Source organism: Ctenocephalides felis, unplaced genomic scaffold (genome assembly GCF_003426905.1).
Source record: "Ctenocephalides felis isolate EL2017-DRISC unplaced genomic scaffold, ASM342690v1 CF-g0.4_SCAFFOLD_03573, whole genome shotgun sequence".
Classification (NCBI taxonomy): domain Eukaryota; kingdom Metazoa; phylum Arthropoda; class Insecta; order Siphonaptera; family Pulicidae; genus Ctenocephalides; species Ctenocephalides felis.
This window is the reverse complement of record NW_020539727.1, coordinates 9,240,189-9,255,543: the sequence shown is the minus strand read 5'-3', so window position 1 is coordinate 9,255,543 and position 15,355 is coordinate 9,240,189. Positions and strand designations below refer to the sequence as shown.

At 28.8% G+C, this 15,355-nt stretch overlaps 1 protein-coding gene across 1 annotated transcript in view; it reads left to right on the top strand.

Moving 5' to 3' along the window:
* The window catches only part of LOC113389480 (multidrug resistance-associated protein 4-like), a 35,745-nt gene extending 21,061 nt beyond the window's left edge, over positions 1-14,684 (top strand). The window contains exons 11-24 of the mRNA XM_026626508.1: positions 368-587; positions 650-781; positions 1,081-1,304; positions 1,375-1,799; positions 2,451-2,530; positions 2,767-2,917; positions 3,389-3,495; positions 3,822-3,945; positions 6,181-6,342; positions 6,799-6,926; positions 9,344-9,589; positions 9,901-10,061; positions 12,262-12,356; positions 14,563-14,684. Of these exons, the coding sequence (XP_026482293.1) occupies positions 368-587; positions 650-781; positions 1,081-1,304; positions 1,375-1,799; positions 2,451-2,530; positions 2,767-2,917; positions 3,389-3,495; positions 3,822-3,945; positions 6,181-6,342; positions 6,799-6,926; positions 9,344-9,589; positions 9,901-10,061; positions 12,262-12,356; positions 14,563-14,684 (2,377 nt within the window). The remainder of the gene's footprint in view (positions 1-367; positions 588-649; positions 782-1,080; positions 1,305-1,374; positions 1,800-2,450; positions 2,531-2,766; positions 2,918-3,388; positions 3,496-3,821; positions 3,946-6,180; positions 6,343-6,798; positions 6,927-9,343; positions 9,590-9,900; positions 10,062-12,261; positions 12,357-14,562) is intronic.
* Positions 14,685-15,355: the final 671 nt, after the last annotated feature.

Sequence of the window (15,355 nt, the reverse complement as noted above, 5' to 3'; positions counted from 1 at the left end):
AGGGAGCAGTACAAATATATTAATAAAGTTTTCAAACCAATAAATCAAATTAAAAAAAAACTTCAAATCTCTTCTTGATTCCATCTGGTAATTTATTTCATCAATCAATCAATAAACACCATTATAAGGATGACAAAAATTTATTAAAAATAGGTACTTGTTTTATAAAATTTGTTGAAGTAATACTATTGCTAGTTGCTCTTGGAGTCTATAAGGAGCAGTACAAATATATTAATAAAGTTTTCAAACCAATAAATCAAATTAAAAAACTTCAAATCTCTTCTTATCTTGAATAATTATAATTTAAAAAATTATAATTATTAAAAATTTATTTTAAATTATTATTTTCATCCATCTTTTACCCCAGGGCCTTATTTCGATCAGCTGACATTTACCTCCTGGATGATCCCTTAAGTGCAGTGGACAACAATGTAGGAAAACACATCATCAATAATTGTTTAAGGATGTCACCAGGTTCAGGTGGTGACAATAAAGAAACTGCAGTTTTGGAAGGGTTTACTAGGATCATTTGCACGCACCAAGTTCATTTGTTGAAGGAAGCTGATGTTATTTTGAGATTGGACAATGTAAGATAGTCAATTCTTGATGTTTTAATTATAGCACTTTGATAATTGTGATCTCCTTTTAGGGAAGTGTTGCACAAACTGGTACATATGAGGAATTATCTAAAACACCAGCATTCCAAGAACTTTTAAATCTTCACACTCATACTGCTGACGATAGTGCACAGAGGAAAAATTCTGAAAGCCAGGACAATGAGGTAAAACTAAATATCTATAGGAAACTCTTTAACAAATTATCAGTATTTGGAAAAAAATGATACTAAGAATTGATTTATTGTATGGTGAGATGTGTTTAAAAAATTCGGTGAAAAGCTATTGACCAATAAAAGAAGTTTGCCATCAATGATTGTTATAAAGATAGTCCATTCTAGTTATAATTGTATGTCCTAAGTATTTGAACCTTTGATCTAAGTTGATCACCAGTTCTTCAACTTTTATTTGTTTTGTTGACAATCGCTAAGGGTTTCAACAATTTTCTGTATCTATTACCTTTTAGGATAAGGAAAATATAGATGAAGACGAAGAACCTCAGTCCATCTCAATAGGAAATGGTGACGTAAAGAAAAACCAGGAACAAATGGCACAAGGATCTATAAGTTGGATGTTGTACTGGAATTACTTTCGATCAGGAAGTGGTGTATGCACTCTGGTCTTCCTTGCAACTTTGTTGATAATGAGCCAGGTTGTTACATCAGCCAGCGATTACTGGCTCACGTTCTGGTAAGATTCTAATTTCTTGCAAATTCCTATTTTATAGCATTGCTAAAAAATTCAATTTTCTGTATTTCAGGACTAACCAGGAAGAAATCCAACGCGCCCTTCGTCGAAATTCATCAACATCCGACAACTCCAGTCTTCCATTCTCATTTGGCAACCTCTTCGACAACCTGGATTTTTCTGTCGACAACAAATCTTTGGATACAACTCAAAATATCACTCTTCCTCCATCTTTGTTAGAGGAATCAGGATTCAACCTAACTTTCCTGGATGACACAGATCTCATAGATTATATTGAAGCAACAAATGGTGGCATGTTGACCAAAAGAGTTGCGATTTATGTCTATGCCACTCTGATTTTGGGATGTATCGCTTTTATGATTGCTAGATCAATTTTGTTCTTCAGAGTTTGCATGAGTGCATCGAAAGTTATGCATGATACCATGTTTTCAAGAGTTTTGGGGACTCCTATGAGGTTCTTCCATTTGAACAACGCCGGTAAGATAATAATCACATATTTTGTCAAAAAAAAATTAAAATAAATCGGAATGCATTAATGGAGCAATCCTGGCGTAACAGAGGTCGAAAAATAGCGTTGTCATGGCAACGCTTTCTTATGCTTGTTTTTGGTATTGAAATTTATGAACATGTCTATCTATTTGCCGTGCGATCAGGCGTATTTCACATATAAACAAATAGACATTTTCATAATTTTCAATACCAAGAAGAAGCATAAGAGAGCGTTGTCATGACAACACTATTTTATGAGCTCTGTTACGGCAAAATTGCACCATTAATATACTTATGTTCTCAAATATTTTAACTAGTGGTGTATGGCATCGTGCCTTAAGGCAAATTGCAGGAACTTCCCGTTCCATAATGAAATATTCAAGAAATTTTAAACGGTTTCAAATTTTCAACTTTCATTATTTTTGCTATCTTATTATATCTGTGGACAAAAAAATGCGGACATACAAAACACATACACGCACACATCCATTTTTTCTGAGGTATGCCAAAATGTTCAGAAACCTCGGAAACATAAAGATAAGCAAAAATTTTCAATTTCGATTTTCGGCCCATTACTATAACTACCCTACGGTAAGTTAATAAATAGCTCCTTGCTAAAATATGCAATTTTGATTTTAGGAAGGATCCTGAACAGATTTTCTAAAGACATGGGAGCAGTTGATGAGTTATTGCCAAGGAATATGTTAGAAGCACTTCAGGTAATTAATATAATTAACTTATATAATTAAATAATTCATAGAATTAATTTAAATAAATATTTACAAAAGGTACATCCATAAAAATTAAACCACGAAGCTATTTGTTTTCTAGATCTTACTTCTGAATATTATACTGCAATTTATTACTAAATTTAGAATCTATGTTGCAAATTCTGTAGATTTTTTTAAATAGAAAGTTTAATATTACTTTTTTATGTTTATCTTTTCTCTGATAGATATTTCTGGTGACCATTGGTATTTTCGTAATGATCGGTTTGGTGAATCCATGGATCATGTTGTTAATTTTCCCAATTGGAGTAATGTTCTTCAGGTTGAGAACTTTGTATTTAAGAACCGCACAAAATATCAAAAGATTGGAAGGAATCAGTAAGTAGAAGTATAAAATACTCAAAATTGCTTCAATAAATACAAAAATACATAAAAATGATAGTAAATAGATTAAATTCTAAAAGTTTTTACAATATTGTATTCCTGTCCGTTTTGCAAATCAATATTGTATTATTATAAAAATACTCCTTGTGAAGTTGTCAGTGACTTTAGAAAATGATATAAGAAATTAGATATTTTGCAAGGAGTATAGAATTCTGTATAAATACATATATGCATTTAAATATAATTTTGCAAAAATGTGTCAAATTATTCCTTTTGCAAGTAATTTGTGGACTAATATCACGAAATGCTTGATTACATTATTACATACCATCAAGTATGTTTCGTGTCCAATGCCGATGTAAACCTTGATTTCCATTATTTATATGCAAAACAAGAAAATATAAAAATTTTATGATTTTTTGCATCTAATGCAGATTTTAATATTATTGTTTTATAATATTTTAGCTCGTAGTCCAGTATTTGGACACGTTGCTTCAACTTTTTCGGGGTTGCCCACAATAAGAGCAGCTAAAGCTCAAACTAGATTGATGCGCCAATTCGATCAACTTCAGGTAAGAATAAGTAATTTTTAATACATTATTTTAATAGAATAAATTATATATATATATATATATATATATACTTGTATAAAATATATACAATTATAATTGCTTTAGTGCTATTTATTATAGCGTGATTTAATTTTTTTGCTCTTTTGCTCCGTGCATATTGTATGACACTGATCAGTTTTGTAGATCTTATGGTCATCATGAATAAAAAATAATGATAAAAAAATATATATTGCATATATAAAATGCTATATACGTGTGTTTTATAGATAAATGTTATTAGAATAGAAGAATATTATTTTTATTTTAAATTATTTTCTTTTTCCTAGGATGGACACACTTCAGCCTGGTACCTGAGTATAGCAGCCACAAATGCCTTCGGCCTGTGGCTGGACGCAATTTGCGTCATATTTGTGGCCTGCGTCACATTTAGTTTTCTTATCTTGGAAAACGGTAAGTAAAATTGATATAAGTGATACTACAGAGAAATTACTGTTTTTACATAAGTAATAATAATTACACACCCACATCTCTTAACTTGATCGCGTTAGCTCCTGATAGACTCCCAAAAATCTGTTACAATTATTTTTTCAAAGCAAATTGCCGTTTGAAATATATTACGTAGGCAAACATAGCTCCAAATTACGCTTTTGATTTATTTATATTAAAACATTAGTTCAGGCCAATTACAAAATGACCGCCTATAGGCAAATCATGAAAACGGACTAAGTTAATTTGTGCAAACTTAGGCGTTTTTAGTAATATTTTCAATGATATTATATCGACAATAATATTTCTCCAATTCTATCTTAAGAAATAAAAATCTGCCCGAAACATTTCCATAACAGCGCACTTTTATTGTTTTTACAATCTTAAATTAGGTAAGCAGTAAGATGGAAATTTAAACTTATCCAATTGTAGACTTATTAAGTTAAAGATAATTAATTAAATATTTTATAGAAAAGACAGGTTTGTAATAATATTGAAAACCATATTGACTATTAAAATGTTGATTCAAGTTTGGTTTAAATTTGGATTTTTCTATATTCTTTTTTTTTGGAACTAAAATGGATATTCTTTTTATTTCAAGAACTTCCCAAACAGCCAGATATTGGTATATAAATATTTTATATAACAGTCAACGACCCAAAATTATAATTGATAAATATTCTATACAAGTAGTCGTTGAGTAAAACATTCCAAAAATTTGAATACGTGATTAGAAAACTAATAAAATTCTACCATATGTATCTGTGCATTGATGATTTTAGTACATAATTATAGAATTAATAGATTTATATATACTTATATGTGTACATAATATACATATATATATATATATATATATATATATATATATATATATATATATACATATATATATATATACATATATATATATACATATATATATATATATACTTATATATATATACATATATATATATATATACTTATATATATACATATATATACATATATATATATATATATATATACATATAATAATTTGCATAAAATTATAAAATAACTTATATTTTTTATTTATTTTGCAAGAGCTGAAGTTCATATGACAACGTTCTTGTAATAAATTTAAATTTATCCGTTAAAAATATAGTTTTAAATTAATTTTTTTTTTTTCTAAAATTATGTTTGAATTTCCATAATTTTTCAAAAGTTTAAAATAATCATCTATGTATATGTAAGTGAATAACTGAATAAAACTTGGTAAAATACACCATGGTCACATTGGTTGCGCTCAGTAAGGAGCAATATTCAACCATCGAAGTGTCGAGTCATATTAATTTTTTAAATAACATTTATATCAATATACTCATTTAATTTACATATGAATATGAAAAGAGTCATTTATCTTGTTTGTGAAGATTTTTGAAAATATGTATTGCAACATGCGTTCATACCTGATATACTTATCAGCTGGTTCAACTAGAAGGCTCGGACACGTTTTGTCATCCTGAAAAAGAATAATAATGTATAAGTAACTATATATTTCTAATACTGAAATAACGTATAATTGATAGCACTTCATTATTAAATTATATAAATAAAATTAAAACTGAACGACTAAAATTTAAAAGAAAAACTAAATCTACATCACATACATCAGATTACCAGAATTTTTGAAGTCGTTTGAATTTTTACCAAAATTATTGGAAGAAATTTTGAACTTTGCAAATAATATTTTCTATTAGATCTAATTTTCGGATGAGACTGTGGATCTACATTCCTACTCGATTAATACATGTTAATTAGGTGTAAGTGGCATGTTGCATTAGGATAATTTGCACAAATTTCAAGGCATGTGTAAATAATCGAATCAATCAATTAGAATACAATTTAGCATTTTTACAATTGTGGTAAAAAAGCTTTGGAATTTTGATACGTCTATTATAGCTATAGTTATAGTAATTATGGGTACTACTGCCTAGGGCAGGTCCAGTGATCTGAGTTAAACTGTAACTCGATTTAGAGAAAAAATAGTGTGAGACATTTCCCATAGCCATTTCATACCGGAGTACATGAAATGAGTTATTTTCAATTGGAAACATGTTTTTGATCTATATATTTTCAATTTTTAAACGGACCTTGCTACTGCACTATGCCAGGTTATGAAACATCCATCATTACTTAGCATAAATCACTGGAACTTTTTTTTATCTTTCTCAGAGAATACATTCAGTGGCAGTGTCGGTCTAGCAATTTCCCAAGCTTTGATTTTAACTGGAATGTTGCAATTCGGAGTTCGTCAAACTGCCGAAGTCGTCAATCAGATGACATGTGTGGAGAGAGTTATGGATTACACGAAACTAGAGCAAGAAGTCACTACAGGTTAGAGAAAAGTTAGACCAAAAATTTTGCACAAATATTGATAAAAGTTGAGGAATGACTCTGCCGTTTGTGGCGGATAACTGACGAATTTTCATTTTGGAAGTTGCCTTAGAAATGACTTCTAAATCTTTTTGCAACCATTTCTAAGAAAATGTTAAAGAAAGTTCAAATTTTGGCTCACATACACACAGACACAATTACCAATATTGGTATTTACGATATTTTTTTTTCATTTACAATATTTGTTACAACTGCTAAATAATTTAACATCTAGTAACAATAATGAACAATAGCATAAATTTATGTAAAAAAGAGTACAAAATAAAAGATAGTAAGGTATCTACCATATAAAACTAGTAAATCGGATTTTTTGGCAAAAACTAAAATTGACCAGTGTTGAGATCTTTAAATACTTAACATATTTTGCATCAAGATTTATTATTTTTTTAATTTCAGATAAGGAACCAGAAAAAGACTGGCCCAAGTATGGCAAATTAGAATTCAAAGACATATCTTTGAAATATGATCCATTAGGTTCGCCAGTTTTGAAGAAGCTCAATCTTACTATTGAACCAGGATGGAAGGTAAAATTATGTAACTCTAATAATATCATATATATATATATATATATATATATATATATATATATATATATAATTAGATTTTTTTATTCGACGTACAGGCATATCTTGGATATTGATTTTCAGCCAATCGTCAAAATAAAAGAAAACAAATAACTAAAAATATTTATTACGGATTGTGTGTCATAATTTAGCAAATTTTATTAATCAGTATCTAAAAGAATATTTACAGAAATTAAAAAAAAATTAATTTATATGTAAAATAATTAAAGAATAAAAGATATATATACCACACCAGGAAAATAACATTTTTTCTTTGATAATTAATAATAATAATACATAAGAAAACAAACCAAACATACAATACATAAAATAAATATAGAAAATAACATATTAAGTGAACATGTTTTGTTTTTAATTTTGAACTAAATTGTAATTTTCTGATTGCTAAATAAATCTATTACCAAAAAAAAATTTGAACTGAAATTTCGTGTAATAATGTAATGTAATAATAATGTAATTATCAAAAAAATAGTTTTTTCCTGGTGTGGTATGTATATATTTAATTCTTTAATTATTTCAAATATGAATTAATTTTTTTTAATATCTCTAAATATTTTTTTATATAGTGATTAACAAAATTTGCTGAATGATGGCACACAATCCGTGTTGAAACGTATATTATAAATAAATATTTTTATTAATTTGTTTTATTTTATTTCGACGATTGGCTGAAAATCAATATTCAATATATATATATATATATATATATATTGTGACGAGGGGGGTTGAAGCCCCCTTCTTGGGGTATGCAATGGCTGCCAAATATTATATTCTAGCCTTGCAACCGCATTACGAAGAGGTTACTTCAACACTCCAATCGCCTGCTAAAGTACCTGTAATTACCTGTGGGGGTTAGTAGCTACTATACGAATGAAACCAAGATTACTTTCATAACTAAATCTATTTAAATAATTAATAATACATTTCCGCATGTATTTGTGGAACATGACCGTACTTGCATACGGTCATGTTCCCTAACTAATACCACTTATTCGTATATCGTGGTATATGTGCTTATATGGATATATGAGGGGAGAATAGCTACAGCTTATAATTTACATTATCTGACCTTTAAGCTGGACCTGCCTTGTTGCACAACACACACACAACTAACACTAACGTATCCCAAGGCGTTCGCCTATGGGATACGTCTTCGTTGGCTCTAACTTCTTAATTGCCAGAATCTCCGGAGCGTCTCTCTGATGGACCCCAAGAACCAATAGATATTTAGGGGTAGTGGTAGGGGTGTACCCTGGGGTTGACGACCATCAGGCGACAATAATTATCAATACGACGATAATTATGATTATCGTCACAATATATATATTCTGTACAGGTGTATGATTTGGTACTTCTAAACGGTTATTCCAATTTTGATAATTCTTTTTAGAGATTGTCAAAGGAAATTTTTAAGATTTAATGAACGATAAAACTATAGCAACATTGTAGAAATAAATGGCAAAAATTACAAAAAACACTTATCATTGTTTGACATTGAGAACATTTAAACTGTCATCTGCTAGAAATGTCAATTCACTTGAAAATTGAATTTAGCTAAAATTATGAGCCTAGATAATATTAGAATATAATATACAATAAAAATAGCTACATTATTATTGCCAAAAAGCAGCTGATATGTGCCAGAAATTAAAATAATATAAGATACAGTCAATAGTAAATATTTGGCAGATGAAATTATATAATTCAGTTTAAGAAATAACGCAACAAGTCCAAAATTGCATGTACATTATTTTTTTAAACCTATGCATGTCGCATTTTGGTTTACTTTACTAATATATTTAGCAATGCAAAAAAATATTTTTACTTATCAAAAAAATGGTTTTCTAGAATTTTGTTTCGTCAAAAATTCATTTGTTTGGCATTGGATATGGAATATTTAGCTAGTTGATATTAGACTGCATATATGAACTAGATTTTACAAATTAATTCACCTAAGATTTGAACATAAACATTAATGTTTATTAAATTATTAGTAAGAAAAATGTACTTTAGAAATTATAATTGCCAAAAAGCAACTAATGCACGGTACGAGATTATGAAAACTATAGACTAAATTATTGAAGCATTTTTGTTGTGTGGTAAAATCAAGTGTTTTATCACAGAATCTATATTATTTTTTTCTGAATTTCTTACACTACTAATGCTAAGACCATAAATAAATCACAAAGGCAGGATATCAAATAGGATATTAAAAAATATAGGATAGTATATTAAAAAATTTGGAACTTTTGGAATTATAGACGTGGGTACAGGACAACGTCTGTCGGGTCATCTAGTACAAATCTTATTTTCATTTATCAATTCAATTTTTTAATCAATCTTTTATTCCTTTTCAGGTTGGCATAGTAGGTCGTACAGGTGCAGGTAAATCGTCAATAATCGCAGCCTTATTCAGATTAGCCTACAACGAAGGATCAGTTATCCTGGACGGTTTAGACACGAATGAAGTGTCCTTAAAATCTTTGAGATCTAGAATATCGATCATTCCACAAGATCCTGTATTATTCTGTGATACAATCCGATATAATTTGGATCCTTTTAATATCTACACGGACGAGCAGATTTGGAGATCATTGGAAGATGTAAGAAACTCAATTATCTCATATTTTAAGACAGATTTTTAATTTATTATAGTACAATATTACAAAAATGCTGCATTTTTCTCTTAATAGTTCTAAAACTGCACCAAATATATCAAAACTATGAACTTTTTTGTAATAAATGTATATTGGTTATTTCACAAACCTTTCCAATCGTATAATTAAGTACAAATTTTCAAGAGAAAATTCTTAGAAACATAATAAAATTCTCGATAGAATAAGAATAGGTTTTTTTCCAAAGACTTGTTTGATCAAAAATATCGTTGTTATACGAGTATAACTTTTTTTTTCAGGTGGAATTAAAAGAAAAGGTCCACGCCTTAGATCAGGCAGTTTCCGAATCAGGAGGAAATTTAAGTTCAGGGCAAAGACAACTGATTTGTCTTGCAAGGGCTATTTTAAGGAATAATCAAGTTTTAGTTTTAGATGAAGCCACAGCTAATGTAGATACAAAGTAAGTATATTAGTAAATTAACATTATTTTTTAAAAATATGAAAGTATAAATTTGGGATAATCAATGCTGGTTTATGCTATGTACTTTTACTATTACTTTTCTTCTGAAATTTTATTTTGAACTTCAAAATTTTTAAACATTTAATGTTCCGTCCCATACAAAAATTATATTTAACACTTGTCGATCTAGTATTTAGTTTTCAAGAGAAAAATGTTTTCTACTAGTTAATAGTTTTTAATAAAAAGGTAGTCAAAAATAAAACTAGGGGTGTATGGCTTCGTGCCTTAAGGCAATTTTTTTTGTAATAGATTTATTTAACAATCACAAAATTACAATTTTTCTATAAGCTAAACTGCGAACTATGTGAGTGTTAAAATAAGATAGGATCCACTGATCTATCTTGCATTATGTTACTTAAGGCAAATTGCTGGAACTTCCCGTACAGTAAGGAAATGTTCGAGTAATATTAAATGTTTTCAAATAAATTATCATATAATTAAAATTAAAATCTGAATTATTTTCGATATACAAAAAAAACTGGAAAAAAATTGAGACAATTTTTTTTCCAAAAGCAATTATTTTGTCAAAACAAGCAGAAAGTTTTTTGATTCATTCAAATCAGATGCTTAGTTCTCTCAAAAACTGCCGTTTTTTGCACATTTAGCTCGATATCTCCAAAACGGCTCGACGTGCCTTTACCAAAAACTAAAGACAAACTTCTCCCAATCATCACAAATTGAACGTTTTTCACATCATTCAAATCGGATGCTCCGTTCTCGCAAAAACTCGATTTCTATTTTCTGCACTCTTTGCTCCGTATCTCCGTAACGGCTGGACCTGCCTTTGCCTAAAACTAATCAGCACATCTCCCTATCAATAGAAATCGAATGTTTTTTGAACCATTGAAATCGGTTGATCCTTGCGCCCGAAAATGTGGACGAAAAATTGTATCCATACACACATGCACACACATCTTTCGTAAGGTATGCCAAAATGTTCAGAAACCTCTGAAACGTAAAGATATGCAAAAAAGAATATTTTCGATTTTCGGCCCATTACTATAACTACCCTACGGGAAATTAATAAAATATTAAATATTAACCTAGTATAATTTTCGAGAGGGCAACCCAATGGTCAACCACTCTTTTTACGAGTAGCAATATGTATTAAATATGAATTGATATTAGATATGAATTTATTTATTTATTTTTGACCAGAATTTAAAAAAATCTGAACATTTTTCTAGAAAATTGGATGTATGTGTGCGTGTACGTGTATGTATTTGTGTGTGTGCGGATACAAATTTTCGACGGCGATTTCGGGAACACGGATTAACCGATTTGAATAATTCGAAAAACATTCGATTCGTATTGATAAGGAGACGGGCTGATAAGTTTTTGGCGAAGGCAGGTCAAGCAGTTCCGAAGATACGGGGCAAAAAGTGCCAAAAATGACAGGTTCTGAGAGAACAAATCGGCTGATTTAAATAATTCAAAAAACGATTTACTTGTATTAACAAGATAAAGAACTGATCAAATTTTCATGAAGGCAGGTCTAGCAGTTTCGGAGATCTAATAAAAAAAGTAAAAAAAAAAATGTCATTCGGCGGTTAAAAATGATCATTGGACATATGCACATCAAATTATAAGATATTTTATAGAGATTTTAACAATAAGTAAAAATTTTATTTACATTCCTATGGGTTCCGTACCAATGCTTATCCTTTAGACGACGACGCAGCGCTTAAGCGCTTCAATATTTCGTGTCTATGTAGTTAAAGCAGTACGATTGCTTTGAAAAAAAGTTCAGAATTCCCAAAATATTTCAAAATAAAAATTTATAGTTTCTCAAAAATCTAATTTTTTCAAAGTAAATTTTTTTCAAGAATGGTAATCTTAAAAAAACGTACGGGAAGTTCCAGGAATTTGCCTTGTATAAAATTGATTGGGAGATTGTATAAAATTATAACCCTTTATTCTTGTATTGTCAATAATGTTACAAAATTGGTTGGGATGAAGATTTTTTGCCTTACTATTTTTCCATCATTTGGTGACCATTAAAATTGGTGTCCAAGATTTTACCTTTACCACTGTTGGTTGTATTCGTATGAATTTCGAAAGATGTAGTTATTGTTGCGTGAATCGTGAAAGGAAATTGAATAATAATAAAAATTAACATCGTTAATTTTATTTTCCGCAGGACTGATTCTCTGATACAGAGCACGATCAGAAGAAAGTTCGCCCACTGCACGGTCATCACCATCGCCCATCGTCTGAATACGGTCATGGATTCGGGTGAGGATTAAAAAATATTGTTATAGTTAATTATTTTAGTGTTTTATTAGTCATCAATAAAAACATAATTAAGCAATTCTTTATTAGAACCTTTACCAGAAAAATCAATCACTGGAATAAGTTAATAACTACAAAGTGTCTACTAGTCTATGCACAAATTAGGACAATTTTTGACCAATGTTATGGCAAGGCCATGTTACGCTTCAACTCCGATACATTACGCTACTGAATCATACTGAATACTGTCAAAATGTCATGTATTTGCTGTGCATTCAGGCGTTTTACACATAAACTGCAACGTCACTCGTATGTTATGAAGCTGGGTCAGAAACACCCTGTTATCTAACATCGTTTTGTTGACATTTGTGCGGTTTCTAGGAAAGGTTTTGTATCTGACAATAGCCTGACTGCGCAGCAACCACATGGCTTTTGTCAATATTTAGTATGGAAAGTTCTTTGTAACATGGCCTTGCCATAACATTTGTCAGTTATGCGACAAAATCGGTTCATAAATTGTTCAGCAATTAGAAACTGTTATATGCATGTATAATGTTATTTTTAAAATATATTAGAATATTATTAAAAACTCCAAATTCAAAATTCCAATACCAAGAACAAGCATAAACGAGCGTTGGCATGACAACGCTATTTTATGAGCTCTGTTACGGTAGAATTGACCCCTAATTTTAAATTAAGGAATGTTATATGTATATAGCATATATTATTAAACTTTATAATAAAATATTATTTTATTAGAAGAATAAAAGTGGATTTAAACAAAAAATTCTATAAAATATACGTGGTTGTAAAATTTAAGCTTGAAACAATTTTTAACTTTCCGATGACTTTATATTTTGATTAACAAATCCGATTTGCTAATTTTATGTTTTCTCGACATTTCAAGTCATACTGAATCGAATGAGACCACAATGAGATATTATTTATATTATAAAAATAAAAGTTTAATTAAAAAAAATGTGTAATTGAAATTTAGGCTTGAAACAATTTGTAACCTCCCAAATAATAAACTTGTTTTCATAAAAAAATCCAATTTGCTAATTTTATGTTTTTTAGACGTTTCAAGCCATTCTGAATCGAATGTGACTAAATTTGTAAAATAATATGTGTATGTGTATGTGTGTTTGTGTGTGTGAAAGCCGATTTTTGCACATTTAAGCACTCGTGTTGGTTACTTCTTTAATACGATCGGCTTAGCCATTTCTTTAGAATTGGTAGAAAAGTGTAAAATGACTACCACGTTTAGCCAAAAATGTGAACAATTCGAAGGTTATCTTTAGGAAATCGTGCTTATTATTTTTCGACAGAGATCGGACAAGCCATTTCTTTATAAGAGGATGTTTGCTTTTGGAAATCGTGCTAATTATTTTTTACCAGAATTAATAAGTATGCTATACTTCCTTACTGATATCTTTCGAACAATTTTTGAAGTAATAAAGAAACAAAATTTTGCCTTAAAAGAAGATTTACCTCCACTTAAATACAAAAACTAATTCGTTTTGATAAAGCTAAATTGTTTGAATTATATTAATGTAGGTATAAAAAACCGGCATTTATTTATTCACAAAACAATTGAATTAATTTGGATTATACTTATTAAACATATTATTCTAACAAATTAAAGATTTTAATTTTCAAATACTGTCGGACGCATCCAAGTAAATGATTTCTATATTTTTGATAAAGTTGCAGTCGTTTTACCAAAAGTCAACTTTTGGCTGTCATATTTATAATTTTCTACAACTTTAGTTTCTAGAATGACTTGAAATTTGAAATTAGTATGAAATTAAAAAAATCGGATTTTCTAGCCAAAACAGCAGACCTCACATTCGAGAAGTTTGTGTAAATAATAGTCCAGTCATTATAGTAAGTTCACCTCGGAATTCGAGATACCCAGCTATAAGTCTGTAAATACTTGTATTTTGCACCCTAAAAGTTGTCTCAAAACCTACATATGTTTGTGTACACCTTTTAGACAACTTTTAGGTGACAATATACAAGTATTTACAGACTTACAGCTGGGTATATCGAATTCCGAGATTCTTACCTTTAAGCTTAAATGACTGGTCTAAAAAATAAAATATAAATTTATTTTAGTTAACATAATTTAGGCGAGAATTTTTCTTTTGTGTAAAAATCAACATATAGTATTAAATAACTAAATAATTTAACTCTTTTTTTATTCCAGATCGTATTTTAGTTTTGGACGCAGGCAAATTGATGGAATGGGGATCTCCTAAAGATCTTGCCAACCAAGAAGGAAGTATCTTCAAGCAAATGTTACAGAGTAAAGTGGAACCATCACATTAACATTTGCCAAAAAAATTAAGTGACACCTACATTTAGTGGTCAAAAGACCACTTTAGGTAATACGCAAATTTTTGGAAAAAAATCATTCAACCAAAATATTTTGGACTCATAACATTGTCACAAGAAACAAAATTTAGTTTGTTAGTTTCGATATTTTAAGTTTAAATTCTGTTAGTAGGTATTTTATTTATATGATATTAGTTAGTTTAATTTTATAAAAAAAGACGTAAACCAAATTGTTTTTTCCAAAAATAGGTTTGATGTAATCTAAATATTTATATTTAAAAATTATTCATATTTTATTCATATTATTTTCGACATATTTAAATTTTATTCTTAATTCTAGATTTTTCGTGTAAATACTAATTTCTAATATTAGTACTTACATATTTTTTTTTTAAATTCATACATATCATAACTTATATTTTATTGGTGATTATCTTAAATATTTAATTGTTCTTATTACAAGTACATTTGTAATTTTGAACTTTTTACAAGTAAATTTTTATGTACTTATATCAAGATTCGCATCTTAAATACTTATTTATCTGTACTTTTTAGGTTTATAGTATAACTTAAAAAAAATATTTTTAAAATCATTTCTTCACTCTAAAAATCATCTAATTCATTGTAAATGCAAAACTGCTATATAAATAAATAATTTCGGACAC